General features: G+C 40.8%; 1 protein-coding gene across 1 annotated transcript; it reads left to right on the forward strand.

Moving 5' to 3' along the window:
- Positions 1-10,587: 10,587 nt before the first annotated feature.
- GEMIN7 (gem nuclear organelle associated protein 7) lies at positions 10,588-11,234 on the forward strand. Its single transcript, XM_044070768.1, has one exon. The coding sequence runs from the start codon at positions 10,638-10,640 to the stop codon at positions 11,025-11,027; it is 390 nt and encodes a 129-aa protein (XP_043926703.1). The 5' UTR covers positions 10,588-10,637; the 3' UTR covers positions 11,028-11,234.
- Positions 11,235-19,537: the final 8,303 nt, after the last annotated feature.

Raw genomic sequence — 19,537 nt, forward strand, 5'->3', positions numbered from 1 at the left:
ATCCTGCCCTCACCAAGGAGGATACCACACATACCTCTCAACATGGAAACATCAAAAATCTGCACAAGGCCCATGAAAAATAGGTACAAATCTGTATGCTAATTAACATATAATTTACATGTGTAATTACGTAACCCCACCCACTACAGTGGAATTGTGGGATACCAACTTTCAAATGCAAACTGAAGAACAGACCACCAAAATATGGCACCAGTGTCCCCCTGCAGCCATTCCAATGTCCCATTACCTGGCTATTTCACCCCATTTACCGTAAACACTAATGTTATGCATACTGCTTTACTTCTGCAATGATTATTTGGATTTTATTTTTACATTTTACAGCACAACAATGCAGAAACACTAATAGGCATCATCTGGTAACTCTGGTAAACAAAGCAATACTGTTTCACAATGAAAATGGGCTTGACATTAAAACTTCTCTGCCCTTAAAACTCACATTCATTGAAACATCATTGAAACCCACATCACTTCCAAAGAAAATGCATCTGGCCAGTGGTGGATAAAGATTACCTTTGGGCTGTTTTCAAATCATTGGCCCCTTGCACACAAAACAAGAAACATATGTGTTCTTTTCTTTATACACCTTCCTGACTTTATTAAATTATATTCCTTGTATAATACAATACACTTGTTAGAGCGCATTTTAAATTTATTGTTTGAACATTTTACCAGTAGGCTGTACTGTAGGCAATGAAACAAAACACATGAACCAATAATGACAAAACTGCCCAATTCAGAACATTTCCATCATAAAAGTCTACTTCCACACTATAAATAGAATGACAGTAGTGTAAGCCATAGGCATCTTGCACAGCGTCTCCCACATATTTTCAATTTCATTTTTTTGAGGGGAGGGGGACCAAAGGCCAACAAAATCTGGACAAAAGCTCAGAACATAACTCTCAACTCTTAGCAGAAAAAAAAAACATTCTCACTTTTCATTATAACTCTCAACTCCTTCTCATCATAGCTCTCAACTCTTGGCACAAAATAAACCTGGACAAAGCTCAGAATGTGATACAGAGTGTGATATATGTTATTTATCTCTACACAGAATAACAATAAATAATTATTGTTATTCATGGTGCCATCTACAGGCCAGACTACAAAACTAATGCTAGAGAACAAGTGTATGCCATGGTTTCCAGGGCCCAGATTACGCTCTACATCAAAGATGTAGTTATAAATAAAGCATTGACCAGCACTGTAGTTTGCCTAGAAAAAAATGCAATAACTATTTTTGCAGCAGTAAAAAGCTCTACTAGAAGTGTGCAACAAACGAACAGATGACTTTTGAAAGTATAAATATGACCAGTGGAGTGGGAAGCCCATACCTACACTCACATTTTTAAACATTAGCTAACAGTTCTCAAAGCCACATTTAGTAGCAAACATGCAATATTATCAAAATCAGGACTTTAAACAATATTTGCAGTTTGTTTCATGACTTATAGTGAAAGCATGTACATATTTTAAATTTAGATAATGACTGCTTTGAGCGGTATTTGGTTAAAAACTTAAAAGTTGTATATCAAATAAATGCACTAGTCAGTGTATAGGCATTAGCCGCTATTCACAGACATCAGAAATAGCATGGCAGATCTTAATTCTGTATGAGAAAACTACAGTCTGCAGTGTAAAACGTAAATGTATTGTGTTGCAAAATGTATCTGTATAATGGCACCATGTAACAGGCAGCAGGTGGTGAGAGGCACAGAACAAAACTAAGAAATTCAGTAAAATAGGGCTTAGCAATTATATATGAAATGCATGAAAAGAAGTAAATATGGTAATGTGACAGCGTAACCTGTAATGTGTATGTGTATAACAGTCAGCTTAGAAATGGTGGTGGCTAGAGGGACATTGGTTGGGCTCTATTTACCCTGTACTTTATACACACATACACACATACACACATACACACACACACACACACACACACACACACACACACACACACACCAGTTCAAGCTTACCCTGAAAACGAGTAGTTCCTCTGCCATTATCCCTGCTCGCAAACAAGTTCCTCTGCCGTTCCGGCTTTGCAATTCTGCCTGCTCCCAAGTTCCTCTGCTGTTCCAGCTTTCTGCCATTATCTCTGCTCGCAGTACAAGTCCCTCTGCTATTCCCCATTCCCGCCCACTCACAATTCAATTTCAGCCAGCCGGAAATGATGATGTGAGCACCTTGAGCTCAATTCCGACTGGCTGATGGCCTGACTGCGCTGACGTCATCGCGTCAGCTCCGACCAGCGTGAAAATTTTTAAAAAAAAGCACAAAAAATCTGAAATGTAGGGGTGCCACTCGGGAATCGTGGCACCACTTCATTTGGACCCCAAAACTTGGTAAAAACTGAGTAATTCGGAATGGTTGGGAGGTCTGATACCACGGTATAAAGAAAAAATTATCAATTTCAACAATTGGCTAAGCCTTTGGTGTCATTCAAAGGGGATCCAGTGTCTGTCAGCCTGGGATGACATGCTTGACAAGCCACGCTGCTTCACTAGAGACTGCTTGCACCTGTCACCCTTTGCCTTTCGAATACTGGCCAAGGCTGTTGCCACCCCCATAGTGTCTTTTTTAGGCAAGGCTCAAAAGATAAACCCACCGCCGTAAGTAGCACAAGTAACAAAAAAATGAGGGTAATGCTACTCAATGCCAGAAGTCTAAACCTCAAAATGCACGCACTCGAGGCACTCCTCAGTATGGAGAAAATCGATACATGTGCAGTAACAAAAACCTGGTGTAAGGCTCCAGAGAGCACCCCAGCACTACCAGGCTACAACTCGTACCATACAATTTGGCCACAAAACCCGGACTGAAATACAAAAGGCGGTGGCGTATCCATATTCATCAAGGATACCCACACCTCCAGGTTAGTGGCACAGCACGATGCTTCAGAGATCATCCATGTGCAACTAACAATGGGCAGAACTGCAATTTAAATTGTAGCTTGCTACAGATCACCCACCATGTCCCAGGACCCCCATTCTGCATTTCTGGAAACATAAAGGTCCTACCAAACACCCTGATATTGGGTAATTTCAATTACCCAAACATAAACTGGGAGAAGTACTAGAGTACTAACTCCCTTGCCCAACATTTCCTAGAATTTATAAACTCAAACACCCTGGATCAACTGGTCAACACCCCCACCAGAGGTGACAACATATTGGACCTGGTCATCACCAACATGGGTGGAGGTCAACCCCTCGCTGGTTAGATCTGACCATAAACGAATCACTCTGGATATCCACATTCCGCCCCCACCTCCGGTCAAAGAAACCACCGTGAAAAACTTTTCAAAAGTAAACTTCATGTTACTTGAGACTGAGGTGGAAAGTTTCAAAACCCCCATGCTAAAGGATAACGCTGCCCAAGCTGTAAAATCCCTTACTAATGCACTCTACGGGCACCTACAAGAATGCATGGATTGTGCTATCCCAAGCAAAACCAAGCCTCACTCCTCCAAGAAAAGGAAGCCAGTCTGGTGGACCCCTGCCATAAACAAGCTATACAATAGAAGAAGGGGAACTAATACAGAAAAGAATAAAATCCCAAGAGGGGAAGACATCCCTGATCAGTATCAGCAAGAAACTACAATCCCTCATAAATTCATCCAAGGCTAGCTTTGAAAGAAAAATTGCTAAGGACTCCAAAGAAAACCACAAGGCATTCTGTAGCTATGTCAGGAATTTAAGTGGCAATTCCGAGATCTGCTTGGAGTTAGTGCAGAATGGCACAAAATACACTGAACCGACCGATATCGCCAACATCCTGGCAGACCAGGTTCATTGCAAACTTCACCCCCCCACCCCCAAAAGGGCCCATAACCATACCAGAAGAATGTAGTGCCCCTGAAATCACAGACACTCGGGTTAAAACAGCCCTCTCCAAAGCCAAAAACACAGCATCAATGGGACCGGATGGTGTCCAAGGCTGCGTCCTACACAAGCTCAATGATGAACTAACCCCCCACCTAAACACACTGTTTAAACTCTGCCTCTCCTCAGGCTGCGTGCCCATAGAGTGGCACACAGCAATGGTTATTCTACTCCACAAAGGTGGAGCCACAACAGACCCCGGGAACTATCACTCTATAAGCCTGACTAGCTTGGTCTGTAAGGCTATGGAGTGCATCATCATGAATCTCATTAACAGAGACATTGGAAACCTCCAAACACTGGACCCTACCCAGTTCGAGTTTAAGGGCAGATCATGCCTCCTAAACCTGGTGGACTTCTTTGAGACAGTTACCAAGGCTATAGATGAGGGAAAGGTGGTCCACACAGCCTACCTAGACCTCGCAAAGGACTTTGACGCCATTCCCCATTCTGGTATTATAGACAAGCTCACCAGCCTGAACATAAAACCTTACATCACGAGATGGGTTGTCAACTGGCTCACGGACAGAACCCACATGGTAAGAGTTGCGGGAGATAGGTCTGACTCTAAACCGGTTACAAGTGGTATTCCCCAGGGCTCAGTCCTAGGACCACGCCTGTTCGGCATATACTTCTCAGAGGCACAGGCAAGCACTATGGTTGACCAGGTTTGCAGACGACTGCAAACTAGAGGCTATAATTGAGACTCCGGCTGACACAGACATCCTCCAAAAGGGTCTCACTGAGACAGATACCTGGTGGCAAAACCATGGCCTCAAGCTAAATGCCAAAAAGTGCAACAAAGTACGCACAAACTACGACATAGATGGTAGCCCCCTAAATATGGAAGACAAAATAAGGGATCTGGGGACCCAAGTAGATGGTAATCTCTCCTTTTGATAATCACACCTTTTGATAATCACATTGCCAAAGTGGTTAGAAAATCCTTCTATGTGGCCCATCTAATCACAAAAAGGTTTGCATCCAGATCAAAAGAGGTCATTGTGCCCTCTATGCATCACTGCTGAAGTGGTTAGAAAATCCTTCTATGTGGCCCACCTAAACACAAAAAGGTTTGCATCCAGATCAAAAGGTAGGTCATTGTGCCCCTCTACGCATCACTCATCAGACCCATCATAGAGTACAACACCCCATTTGGGATGTACCTTACAAGACACCTGCAACAGCTGGAAAGACCACAGAAGTACCTCACCAAGAGGATCACTGGCCTCAAACAGATGCCCTATGCAGCTGGACTAAAGAAACTCCAGCTGTACTCTGTTGCATACCGCCTACTCAGAGGTGATCTCTGCCTGACATATAAGCCATGTCCAATCTAGAATTGATGGACATGCGCCACCTAAAGAAAACCATATCCCCTCGAGCCACACGCTCTAGGGATCTAAACCTCAACACAGCAATAAATAGGATGTGCTGGAGGGATAGATTTCTGTTCCAGAGACTTCCCATGCTCTGAAACAAGATTCCAATCTATGTTAGGCAGAGCTCCTCACTAACCCTCTTCAAGAGAAACCTTGACGAGTGGATGGGAAACAGGAAGTTTACCCCGGGGATCACTTTAGTGGCTCTGCTGGACAGAGGCACAGGGAACTAATCTAAGGGGTCACCGAAAGCCAACACATTCCAGCTAGGCTTATAAATGCCTTTGGGCAGATAGCCTAATACCTACCTATGAACCTATGCATCATGGTAGAGATGATTGTGCTGCATGAACCTGTGTGAGGGTATGCAGTAGCTGGCCTTGTGTGATGATGTGCTGCCAATGCAGAGTGACATTGCATTTAGAGACTTGGAGCATTACTGCAGTCTTTGGTAGGCATCATTAGTCCCTTTTGGTGCCATTCATAAGGTGCGTGGCAAATGCCCTCCATTGTGCCTGTGCAGACTGTATTCGCCATGGCAGCTGCCACATCCGGGTGTGGCCAGCATGGCTGCCTCTCATTTGGCTCCATCCATGGGATGCACTGCTAGGTTGGATGCTCTTGTTCCTGGCATTCCATACTATTTCCATCCCTTGCTGCCTGACAGCGTGCTACACCTAGTCTGTAACACTCAGGTTCATGGCTGCATCTATTTATTGGCCCCACATGTGAGGAGCCACATCAGAGTTCCTGTAAATGCTTGCAAAACAGCTGCAGTAACCCTCATGCAGAACACAGGGCCACATGGCACACCTGGTAAGGTTTCCTGCATGGAAGCTCCAACCTACGTAATCCTTGACTAACCCTACTTGCCTAACCAGTTACACATTCACTTCAATTTTCCCAATTGATAGCATTGCTGTCATCTGTTTCAGTGCCCCACCTTTGCAAGTGATGAGTCTGTCAAGCCCATTCATTTAGCCTGCATGGATAAAGCAATGTCTAATGCATAACATGGTCTGTTGGAGTACTGTAATGCATAGCCTGAGATTGTTAATGCATGCATTACTCTTATGTGGTCTTTGTCATACCCCATAGTTGTAAATCAGGTGCCACCTCTTTGCCAGTGCTGCAACATTTTGTGCCCACTTGTGCCTTGCATGGGGTGCAGTAGCAGCCAGGTCTCCAATGAGTCTGCACCCACCTCATTATCTATTGCTGCTGCTGCAGCTGGTCTCTTGGGCAGTACTGTGATGTTCCAAAGTTATATCTGTCTCCATAATACCATACTGTGAACATGTGGCATACCATAGATAACTGAATTAAGGTCTTTGGTTTGTGCTTTAGTGCACCACAGGATGTATCCATGCAGCAGTAGAAGCATCCCTTTCATAGTCATAACACACAAGATAAGATAAACAGTGTACTTGTCTACAAATCTGAGGTGTTTGTATGGTGCATCAGTCATGGTTTTGGAGGGGAGTCATCATCCACTGTTGATGCATCCAGCATCACCTGTAACACGCAGTAGTGGATGACATAAGTGGCTTGCTGCCAACTTATATTCTGGAGTTGAATTGGGCACAGAAATGACAATTGGGGACATCTTGGGAAGGGCTTAAACAGGTAATGCAGAGGTTATGAAAATCCTAGTGTGGAATTTATTTACCACAATGGAGGCAGTTATCTTTCTCTGACATTGGGAAGGGCTTAAACAGGTAATGCAGAGGTTATGAAAATCCTAGTGTGGAATTTATTTACCACAATGGAGGCAGTTATCTTTCTCTGACATTAGTTTAGAAAAGGAAAGAGTTCCCCAATGGGGTAATTAGATGCTCTCGTGCTGAGCGACCAACGTGTACTACTTTGTCTGCTTTGTGCTATGACAGCAAGAAGGAACTAAGGTAATGATGTACGCAGGCTTCACTTATACCCCAGCATACTGACATCAGTCAAGTGAGTCCACCAGTCTTAGAAGGAGGGAAGACTTTTACACTAGTAGTTGGGCCAGCCAAGGGCTTCCACGCAGGAAATCCCACAAGTCAGGACTACAACAGTGAAACATAAAGAACATCCCCATTTCCCAAGCTATGCATTTGACATGGTATGCATGTGCCAGCTAGCTGACAGAAATACTGGTAGAGGTTGTAGCAAGTTTGCTAGATGTTGGTATTACAGGAACACTGAGTGGCAGACAGGTGCACTCCACCTGGCAGAGTGAACAGCCTTCCATTTGGTGTACTGGACAAGATGAGAAGGAGACTGGGCCTTGATACCAATGTGTGAGCTGTTAGTTCACCCAGGAACTGATGGAAATGGATGTAATCTAAAATGCACACACTGTGGTGGTTCTCTCCTTTCTTGTACATAAAATCCATTTATTATTTTCCTGTTGCTGCAACATTACATCAAGCAGCTGTAGTGCTGATACCTGTGAAATTCTTAAAGGTTTTCTATCAGATGTTGAAATGTCCATTGACCAGGATGGTTAATGCTATATCAACCATTATGTCCACTGGAATAAGTAGTCCATGCATCTCCCTTGATCCCATGTGTCTGCAACACATCTGCTAATTCTAGCATGGTGTCTCTTTCCATATGGTAGTAGCTGGTGTTCTGGTTATAAATGTGATGGTATATTAGCCACTGGCAGACCTGACTGTGATGCAGAGTGTGAGCACAACATTGTGAGCACTGGTTCTGAAAGCAGCCACTAACAGATGCTATTCATTTAAAGCTGCTTCAATCTCTTGCATATTAGCATGAGTGAACCTTGTGTATACTGTGAAATCCTTAGCGTTAGATTTATATCTCTGAGTCACTCCACTGAGTTTTTCATAATTTGCATATGTAGTGGTGGCACTTATTTGCATGCTGTTGTACAGACATTTGCATAGTGTGAGTAACCCCCTATTATTCCCGCAGCATGATTGTTACTTGTCTCTGAATCACCCCATCCCAGCTCACTGCTGCTCATCATGCTGTTTCACATAACACTAGCACTGTCAGTTTTAAGTACTCGCCAAAAAGATTGGTTATGATGGTTTAAGCTGTTCAATATTGAAGTTTCATTGATTGTGACAGTTGTTCTAGAGACTTGATTGACTTCATTCACTCCAAGATTTTCAGTATAAAGTAGTGTCCAGTGACATTAACTTTCATTGTACAGTAGGAGGCTCTGTAGATTGCTCATCCCCATGGGGGGAAAAAGTTCACCAAGATTTAGCTGTATAGAAAATCTACTAGGAGTATATTGGCTGTTATTTAGAGTGAATAAGTCAACCATACTGGGCTTTGATTTAACTCTGGACTTCCAGCAAATTGGATTTCAGCTTAGAGACGGACAGCTTTTTTTATTTCCTTGTGCCCAGGTCTGATAGGAATTAACCTGGTCCCTTTGACAGGAAGCAGTCTAGAGGCAAATGGCAAAAGTGGTGGAAATAGTTTAAAAATAAATGGACCTGTGACAGTAAAGCTAAACCTGGATTTGATAGAGAACAATTGTGATTGTGCCATGATGTGATTGTACACACAGAGAAACACACTCTCACACACCACATAACGTAGAATGCAAACTTTTCTTATGCCTTTGTATGTGGGAAAACATCACTACAGACTTGGCTGTTGAGCATTATCAGGTAGTACAGATGAGTTCTCCCCTTGGCAGAGAGAGCTGAGGTTTCCAAAGAACAGGAGGAGCTGATTCCACCCTGGGGAGGTCCTCTCTCACTTTTTCAGGGCAATGATTTTTACTCGGAACTGTTTCTAGTCCCCATAAAGGAGGGAACATGGAGGCCCATTTTAGATTTATCAGTGCTCTGTACCTTCTGAAAGGACCCAGAGGTCAGTATCTTAACTGTGCAAGGCCTGCTACCTCTTCTGCATCCAAGTGTTCAAGTGGTCACATTGGAACTGACAAAGGGCTTCCTCATGCTTTGGGAGGGGAAGGATTGCACTTTCAATTTATTTCACTGCACTTTTGGCTGGCCACTGTGCCAATAATGTTCGTTAAACACCTAGTCCCAGCTATTGCTTTTGCAGAATGCAGAGAATACATATCTTCCCCTTACCTGGATAGTATGTGTTGTGCAGGCAAGCTTGTTAAATGTAGTAGATAGATCTTTGGTATTCACCAGAGACATTCTGTACTGTGTAAGTTTACTCTTCAGGAAGCTACCACTTATAACTTCTCCCAGTTGAGTGTAGTCTGTGGGTTCCCTTTTGGACTCCTCAGCCTTGAAGGCCTTTCTTGTCCAGAACTAGGTGAACGGTTACTTAAACTACTTCCTATACCTATCAAGACAGAGCATGGCCAAGGTGTTTCTGAGAGCTCTGGGCTTCATAACCTCCACCATACTAATGGTCCCTCATACAAAACTTCACATAAGGAAGGTCAGTGGCAGCTCAGGTAAATGTGGTGCCAACACTGTCAACCCCCACACCACTGGATTTCATTTCTTCTCTTTATAGTAAAGGAGTTACAAGGGTAGACAAAACTAATTGGTCTGAGTCATGGACTCCAACCAGGCCATCAGTACAGATGCATCAAATGTGACATGGCAGACATTCTGTCAGGATCTAAAGGTTCAGAGGACATGAATGACCAGCGTCTCGGAGAAAGTTGCACTTCAGTGTCAAGGAAGTGCTGGATTTACTTAAAGGGTTAATGGTCCAAAGCCAACTGTGGACAGAAGGGATCCTTAACTTACTGACACAGCATGACTGTCATGTGATACATCAGCAAGCAGGGAAACCAAATTTTACTAGCTCTGACAGCATGAGAATTGACAGTGCAGCACAAACGCATCTCGGGGAGATCTGTATCCCCTTAGAACAAAGTACAATACCAGATAACTGAGCAGAACAAAGGCAGACCCTTAAGAATAGATGCTGTACTAGGTAGTCTTCCCAGACCTAGTTCACAAATGGGAGATTCCACTGATCTGTTTGCATTTCAGAGAACCAATAACTGTCTTAGTTCTGTTTAAGAAACACTTGCAAAGATGCATGCATAGTAGATGTCTTCTTCATCACATAGACAGGGATGTTTTTTTCTTTTTATAATTTTAAGAAAATTAACAAACGTGAAGGAGACGTGAGGATTAGTCCCATATTACCCAACCATGAGCATCTAAGCAAAACTAGTTAAACGCTTTTATTCTTGTAGCTGGATGAGATCCATGCATTAGGTATTTAAAACTAATGACTTTTACATTTTAAGAAGAGTCCATATTGCCACCGTATGAAACCCTAATCCTGTTTTACTGGCAATCTTTGTAAATATTTCTCTCTTAGAATGTGTTACCAATTGTATTTTTTTTCTTACTTTTATTTATAGGAGTTGAACTTTATGCATAAAATGAGGACTGTGCCTGTCATTCGGCTTCCTCGAGGACCTGATGGTAGTAGCCGTGGTTTTGATCCAAATTCTCCTCGCTACAAGGCATTGGTTTCCCTCTCCATCTCTGCCTCATCTTCAGACTGCTCTGCCGAGGAGCTTGCCCAAGAGCAAAATGCCAGGGCTATTCTACGGGAAAGATATTTGCACAGTCTGCTTGCCATGGTTGGGAAACAAGTTTGCTTTGCAATGTATGAAAAAGTTAAGGTTGCTGCCACATTCAGAGCTTCAGATATTGATATTTTAAACTTCCAGGTATCAGACTTGCAGACTCCTCTAGGAATTCAGAAGGATGCTCTTCTCCGTTGTCCTGATATCATTTCTTACTCCTATGTACTTTGAAGAAACTACAATAAATATTTATGGCAAGTACATTAAGAAGTTATTATACGTCTTCCTTTTTCTAGGACTGCATACTTAACATGAATTGTAAACTTAAGGTGGTTGCGCTGAGAGCTCCCTTGGCCAGTACGTAGAAAATGAGATCCTGCACTGTTGTATAACATTTATAAAAAGTATCATGTCAAATAAAATGGTGTACAACTCTTATTTTTAACTTGCATTTTTCCACTTGTGAGCATTATTGTTATTACTTTGCATACATTTTTTTGGAATAATTTGCTCGAGGAGTCCACTGAAACTTGGATTTCCAGCTTGGCATTTCCACTTAGCAAATGCAAATAAATGAGTGAATAAACTTTTTTCCCCCAGGAAGTATGATTTTTTTTTTTAATATACTATGGTAGATACTGCATGGGTAGTTTGTCTATACATACAGAATGATATGAAACTTCCAGTTACATAAAGAAGCATAGTAGAGTGGCTTCAGCAGTGTTCGTAATTATTGTCCGTTTTTTTCTTCCACAGTTCATTTAGCATCCTGGCAACAATGATGTTACATGGTTTTGTGCACTTCTAGTTATTAAACACATCTCATAGTGCCAGTACAGTACTTCAGTGCTTTTCTTTATGTTACAGTGGTTCATACATTATTTTGTGTGCATGTATGCCTTTCTTTAGTGCATGTTAATGTTGCCCACTTTGGAATTTGTATAGGAAATGTTTTTTGTTCATTGATATTTGTTTACTATGAACGTCCGACTGAGCATAGGTGCCCCTTTTCAGCAGAAGCCAGGGGAGACCATCTACATGTCTAGTTCTGATGATTTTCTGTTTTTTCCTTATGATCAAGCATGAAACTTAAGACATCATAAGAAGTCCATCTTCAGTAACCATAACATTAAGATGCTTTGGCAGATAAAACTTTCTGAAGCTCCAAGGCATCCTCCCTCTTCCCATCATGACTCACTCATTTCTCACACTGCATTTTTTTGTTTTTTTTTTGCTACATTTTTGATTGGCCAGAAGAAAATGGCACCAAGGTGACTTCATAGCTGTTTCAAGTGGTGAGTTTCAGTGTAAGAGTTTCATCCCCTTCCCTTTTTTTCTTCCTTTTGTTCCTTGTTGCAGATTGATGACTTCTGTCAAATTGTTGCTTTTACTTGTATGTGGCTGGACCTAGGCCCACTCTCTCATTCTGATCTCCAATTTTTTTTCACAAAGTGTATCTGCTGTACCTGTTGCACCTGCTAGTGAGGATACTGAATGTTCTCGTTCCAATTTGCCACAGATTTATTGAGGTCACCAGGCAAAGAAGAAAAGGTTTACAATCTTTCTGAATGCCTGAAGGTGTCTCCACCTTGCAGACTAAATCCACCATTCAGACTGAATAGCAATGAAGTCAGCCATTGGGCCTAGCTTTGCTCTTAATAAGGAGAAGCAGAGTAAGTCTGCTCATAGGTGTTAAGTCTGCTCATAGGTGTTTACTAGGCTAATGACCACAAGGGCCTTTTTCAAGCCTAGCCATGCATCCCAAATCTCTGACAAATTCTGGTAACCCTTAATATGTGAAGCAGGGCTTGGGAGGTGAAACATTTACAAGTTAGGGCCTGGGAGATGAACCAGTTACAGGTTACCAGTGTCCATTAGAGACATAGGTGCCAAACCAGGGATGAATTTCCTGTTCCTTATCCAGTTGTCCAGGTTGCACTTGAAATCCGGTAAATCTGTTCCTTCTAAATTTAGAAAACTTCTATTATCAAATCCAATAACTGTCAAATGGCAGCTTTTATCTGATTCCACTTCCTCCTCCTCCTCCTTGGATCAAAGGCAGTCTTGTCCAAGACTGATTAGAATACTGCAAAAATTCTTTCTGTTGTTGTGATGCAATCTTATTCTCCTATCTCTAGGAGACTGAACAGCAGCAAAGTTCCATTGAGGTCAGGAACCCTTAAACCTTAGGTTGAAACAGTTAAATGTGAGGTCAGAAAGTACAAAAAAAATCTCTTGTCCCTTCCAAAATGGAACAATAGGCACCTTCTGTGATTTCACCCAAGGTTCTCCCTTTTGCCTGCCACCATATTTCCAGGCTACAGTATCCTTGCCATTAACTTCAGTGCCTGTCCTGTTAGCTGCAGCATTTTCTCTTCCAATGTTTGCCTGTCCAGTCTACCTTTGGTATTCATGTTCACTACACCATAGTACTGATTTATTGTGTGAAAGTGATGGTTCTTTTAATGTTGTCATTGGCAGAGCTTATATCTGGGTTTCTGGCACCAGGAACACAAGAACATTGTTCTGTATTTCTCTGACCTCTGTGGTTCTGGCATGTGATTTTTTCCCCACCATTGGCAGCCTTGGATTTTGTCATGTTCCATAGTACATTGCAGACCCATATAATAACTTCCCAAATAGTTGTTCACTGAGTGAGCGGCTCGTCAGCCCATTTCTTTTTCTCCGCCTTTTTACCCCTGTCCTAAGAACTCCATTTCTGTACTGTTGTATTTCTTATCCTTGACATTAGTGGTTCCAACATTGGTTTTTGTCCTGGTCCCAGAGTGCCTTTTGACCCATAAGACATCTTCCCAAACAGTAGTGCAAAAACAAAACAACTAGTTGAAAGAGTTTTATTGCTTAAAAAGTATATTCCTAGTTCTGCAAACAAAGGTCTTGTAGGGAGTGTAGGGAGTAAAAGAGCATAACTAAAGCCAGAAACTAGAGGAATCCCATCATATGACAATATTATCAATCAAACAACTAGCACTTACAACTTGAATAATGAGTTGTAGAGATATTTTATGTCTTCAGGGTATTCATTTCAGTATATTGCTTCCTTGTGCCTCAGAATAGTCTCAAATCATGCCCATTCCATTCTTCACATAATGGTTGTTCCATCATTTTACATTTAAATTCTGGTGATCTCTTAACTGTCTCTGCCATTCTGATAGAATGACAGTGTAGTCAGCAGTCAGGCTCTACTTCTGTTCATCAGAAAAAATAAGTAAAACTCCTCCTCCTATGAAGTTTGGAAAGCATCTGTTATCAAATCCAACAATAATTACTGCTCCACTTTCAAACAGAAGCATAGAAGGAGGTTTGCTGTCACACTTGATTAATCTCTGTCTGTCTCTCTCTCTTTACTACAGGAAGCCATTTGGCTTTAATGAGTGTTATGTAGTGATGATTTTGACATGGGGAAGTTGGCCATGAAACGGCACATTTGTGGGATATAATTTTCAGTGCTGTGGTGTTTTTGTTGGCAGCTATGGCAAAAAGTGGTAAGCTGTTTTCCAGTTGGGCAAATAAAATGTTTTTTCTAGTGGCTGCTCTAGCTGTAGAAGAGACAAACTTGCAATAGTTTTAAGGCCCAGAAGGAGATGAAGTTGACTTTTGCTCTGATTTTCTCAATGGGCATCTGAATGCTAAGGGATTGGCCTAGCTATCTGCACTGGTATCTAAAGGAAGTAGTGGTTTCTTTGCAACAGTCATCTTGATTTTTGATCTGGAGGGTATGTTGGGCATTCAAAATCCTTTTGCTTCCACAAAGATCATATTTTTTTTTTTGGGGGGGGGGGGTTATAGGGTTATAGGAGTTTTTTAGAGGTAGGCAATTTGTCCAAGTCAAAGAGGTCTATTTTTAAGTTGATGTATAATTTGGTGTAGTTGGTCAGATCTATAGACAGCCATATTGTCACCACAAAATAAAAGTTGTAGATGGAATAAGTCTGATGGAAGCTTGTTTACAAAGACTAAAAAAAGGAGAGGAACAAGTATTGATCCTTCTGGTATGCCAGATTGCAAGATGGCTTTAGAGTCAGGGAAGACCACTTTTATTTGTTAGGATTCCTGTTTTTTGTAAGGATGTCCTCTGTAAAGGTCCATAGCAGAATCCATGCTGTTTGTGGGAGCATAGATGATGATTTGGTTAGGCAGGTTACAAGTTGACTGCATATGAGTTAGTCAAGAATTTTGTATGGAGTATGAAAATTGACAGAAGTGAGATGATTATAGGTTCCTGTCTTCCAGATTGTGGACCTGGTGTTTTGAGATAAAGTAGAGATCACAGATGTGATGTAGAGGGGGTTGACAGTATAGTCTGTAAAGTGATAACCTCTGCCACTAATTTCTTTATCTGTGCTTATTGGGGAATCAAGGGATCTGTTCTGACAGTATTGTGATCTGCTTGGCAGCAATTTTAGTAAGTAGAAGGGTGGTTGATACTCTGGTGGACAGGGGTGTAATAGGCAATGGAGTTTGAGGAGGGAAAACATGGAAGATTGATGAATTCTTTCAGAATGTGAGAAGGTGTGAGGTTATACCCCTGTACAGGCATGATGAATCCCCAGGGTTAACCATGCCGGTGGGGATTGTTCACATCCTGTAAGAATTTTGGACAGTGTAAAAGAGATGTGGTTTGTTGTTCGGTGTTTAGTTTTATTTCTGAGTTTATTTTCTTGGTCTGCTGTGATCACTGTAGTGCCCAGTAAACAATTTGCAGGCACAGCCTGGGTTGATTGGTTATATTACATAAAGAGGTATATTGATCTCTAGTTGATGGTGTGTTCATTTTTCATTGTTGCCAGGCCTCATTACATAGTTGCATAAAGATTCCTCTCATTTGTATGCCATTCCAGTTTGTTGGTTTTGAAGAGTCTAGTATTAAGGCGTAGGAGGTATTGGGACTTCCAAGATGACTGCACATTGAGTAATACCTTAACTCTAGTGCTCCCAGTGTGAAAACAAAGTCAACAGAGAAGGCCAGTAGGCTTGTGTTTATGGGTACAATTAAGTAACTGGCTAGTAAGTGTACTGTCAGAATGCCAAGAAAAAAGAAATGCAGAGCACCTGGAAAACAATCCGCTACAAAAAGTGAGGAAGAAACACTGACTGGGAAAAGTTCTACAGATGTTAAGCAAAATGCAATGCAACCCCCAGGACTTCCAGTAACCTATAGGAAGATATAAAACAACTGCAAACATACCTGGTTAAAATAAACGAAACATTGAGTATATCAACACAAACAACAAAAGACTGGAAAAAATGGAAGAAGCTTTAAACAGATATTCAGATAAGATGATAAAGCTACAAAAATCAGAAGTTGAAATGAAGAAAAGTCTGGCTGTGATTTTGAGACTGCTCAGGAAGAGATGTTTAAAAAAAAAAAAAGAATTAAAGGACAGAGCACATAGGAAAACCTGAGATTTTCAGCTATACCAGAGAAGCTGAAAGGAACAGACTGCATTAATTTTATGAAAGCCCAAATAAGCAACTGAACTGGTATTCCACAGTAGGAGATGTTATTTGAAAGGGCACATCGTGTGTATGCACCTAACCAGGCTATGAGAAAGCAACCTAGACATTTTAATAGGAAAGATGTAATCCTACCAGCAGAAGTTGTTAACTCTTACAAAACTGTGGCAGAATGACAAAATACTAGTGTGGAGAATGATTACTCATTGTGCGCCAGGCAGAAGAGTTAATTCATTCCACTATTCAGGGAATGTTGAGAAGCAGGTGCGAGATTCAAACTGCTGTATCCAACTGTCTTCAAGGTATGCTGTGGAGAAACAAAAATCATTTTTTGATGAAGTATATGCTAAGCAGGAAATGCAAACGTATGTCCAGGAAAATGTAAGCTGTGAAACAGGAGGAGAGTCTGCTTCTTCTGGTAATAAAGACCACAGGGAGACACTACCTGTGAAACCTTTTACACTGTTTCAGTGAAAAATGTTGGAGAGAAGGAAGGGAGCACTAGACTTAACTAGCAGGATCAATTAGTATGTTGGAAGTGAAGCAGAGACAGGATTTAGGAGATGGACAGTAATAAAACCAGAAACTTAATGTGGGATATTTGTGAAATATGACCGAACATATTTCAATATGGAAATATTGGACTTTTTAGAATTTGTTGGATTTAAGGGGGACTCTATAAAGTATAGTCCCTACTTCATGTCATTTAATGTTCGGAAAAATGCTTTGGGAAGGGGAAAAAGTTAACTGTAAGTAAAGAAACTTTGTTTTTTAAATACTCTTTTTTGTGGTGTATGGTTTTATTTGCATTCTATAAAATAAGGTTTTCTCAATTATTTTAAATGTAGTGAGGATTGCAAAATAGGTGCTCCTGCTGGTTTTTTTTTTCTTTCTCCCTTTTCTCTTCAGTTTTAAGAAATGAAGCCACTGCCGTATGTATATAAAAAAGCCTGGCTAAAAGAGCACGACAAAAGAAAAATCAATGTTTTTTTTTTTTTTCTCATTCTTGCATTGGGGAATGACTGGTTTAAGGACCTTAGATTGATTTAGTAACAAGTTTTAAGAGAACGCAAGTAAGTGAAAAAGAAAATTTAATATTATAAGCCTCTGTATCTGGCCCTCATGTCTCCGTGGAAACAATCTGATAAAGAGAAAGTTGCTCTGTGTCTGTGGAGATAAGAGAACCAATCTAATAAAGACAAATTAGTTAGTCTGGTATAGAGTGATTGGCTTGGGATGTGTGGAGAAACCGGCTGGTAGATAATGTTCTCTGAAAGCATTCAGGGGCTCTCCCAGCTGGGAGAGCTATAAAGATAAGATAAAAGCAGTTACCACTTAGCAGAAGCACAGGCTGTGTTTCTTAGCATTGACAACCTTTCTTTTAGGTTAACTCAGGTCTGAGTGTGGCTGTCAGTTTGGGACATTTGTTCCTGTTAGGAGGGTAAAACTTCAATATTTGAAGGTGTACATAGTTTTGTGTCTTAGTATTAAATTACTAGGTTTTCGGGGGGGGTATTCGTTTTTTTTTTTTTTTTTTTTTTAACTTGAGGGCTTTCAGTAAAACAAAGTTTTGTAAGATGTGGCATAGGCTAAACAAGTATAGAAGAGTTCAACCTGCCAAACAGTATATGCATGTAACACAAAAGCTGGAACTAGACATTCAACAAAAAAGGTGCTATGCATTAAAGGTGGGGATCACTTTTAATACAGCGATGCTTTCTGTAATTGCTTTAAATGTCAGTGGTCTCACAGATAAATGAAAAAAAAGAAAAAATAGTGAACCATATTGAAAATGTTTTAGGAAACGTTTCAAAAGAACTGAACATGTGAATTTGAAAAAGAAAGGCTACCAGGATGGTTATTCAGTGGAATATGTGGAGCAAAAGAACAAAAAGAGTACTTCTTTATTGCAAGAGGAGCTCCAATAGTGAAAGAAGAGGATAAAAAAGATAATGTCAGATTTGTAGTGCCAAGGGGCTACTGGCAAGGGAGGAAGATTACACTAGGTTGTATTTATATTCCACCTAAAATGCTATAGTGGACTTCAAGAAAAAGTCTTGGCGAAATAAGTTATACATGGAAACTGGAATTTGATTTGTAGCAGTGAAGGTGTGACTGGAGGCCCAGAAGGGAAAGAAAAACAAAGGAGGTAGATTTTTGAAGACATTTATGAAAATATTTAGCATGGGAAATGTGAATTCAGTTAGAGGAGTTCGGAGTGAATTTACTTATTATTCCTCAAGATATAAAAACTGGGCCAGTGTAGTCAGAATTTACATTTCACAGGAACATTTGCATTTAATTTAAAGTCTTGATAGGCACCCCATAACTATTTCAAATCATGCACCAATAATAACTGAAATAAAATCACAGAGTAATAAAATAAAAATGAGGCACTGGCACTTTCCCACCTATCTGTTGAAAAGAATTTAAGGAGTGGGAAGTGGAGATTATTCAGGAGCAATTTGAGGGATAGAAATTACTTTTGAAAATATAGCTGGGGAGTGTGATAAAAATAAGGTGGAGTTTAAAATAGGGTGGAAATAAAAGAAAGGGAGGTATGGTTAAGAAGTAACAAGAATTATTTAGAGGCGCTGACAAATGTTAAAGTATTGCAGAATGGGGGAATCTGACGGAACAAGATCAACTGCAGAATGATGAGCAGAAAATAAGGGCATACCTTGATAATATGCACAAGTTTAGAAAGATTGCTCTTAAGCAACTATTCTTTGATAACAGAGCTCAAAAGCCTTTAGCACAACAACTCGGGTAACAAAGTAGAAAGGGCCATCACCAAACTTAGGCAGCCTATAAAAAGGAAGGTAACAAGTTCTGTAGAGGTATTAGAAATATTTCAGTAATTCTGTGAAAGTCTGTATAAACCAGAGAAATATGCAAATGGAAATGTTTATGGAAGAATTAAATATGTCAAGGTTAGAGGTAGATGAGGAGGTGACATAAAAATTGTGATGTATAACCAATGTACAGGAAAGTCCATCCACAGGAATAGATGGTGTTCCTGTGGAAGCTAAGAGGGAAAAACACTAAGATTTGGAAGGTTTTGTTTAACAGTATTGTAAGAGGAGGAGAAGTACCAATATCCTAGAAGAAAACAGTGGTAGCTGTAATACCTAAAGAGGGTAAAGATCCATCAGACTGACCTTCATACAGGCCCATTTCAATACTGAACCATGATTATAAAGTGTTAATATCCATAATGGCAAAAGTGATGGCAAAATTTGAAAGATATGGATCAGTATGGT

The sequence above is a fragment of the Protopterus annectens genome, chromosome 1.part0 (genome assembly GCF_019279795.1).
Source record: "Protopterus annectens isolate FY-2018-M chromosome 1.part0, PAN1.0, whole genome shotgun sequence".
Taxonomy (NCBI): Eukaryota; Metazoa; Chordata; order Ceratodontiformes; family Protopteridae; genus Protopterus; species Protopterus annectens.

Excerpts from the sequence above, each read along its gene's own strand:
- GEMIN7 (XM_044070768.1), top strand. The coding sequence starts at position 10,638 with ATGCATAAAATGAGGACTGTGCCTGTCATTCGGCTTCCTCGAGGACCT.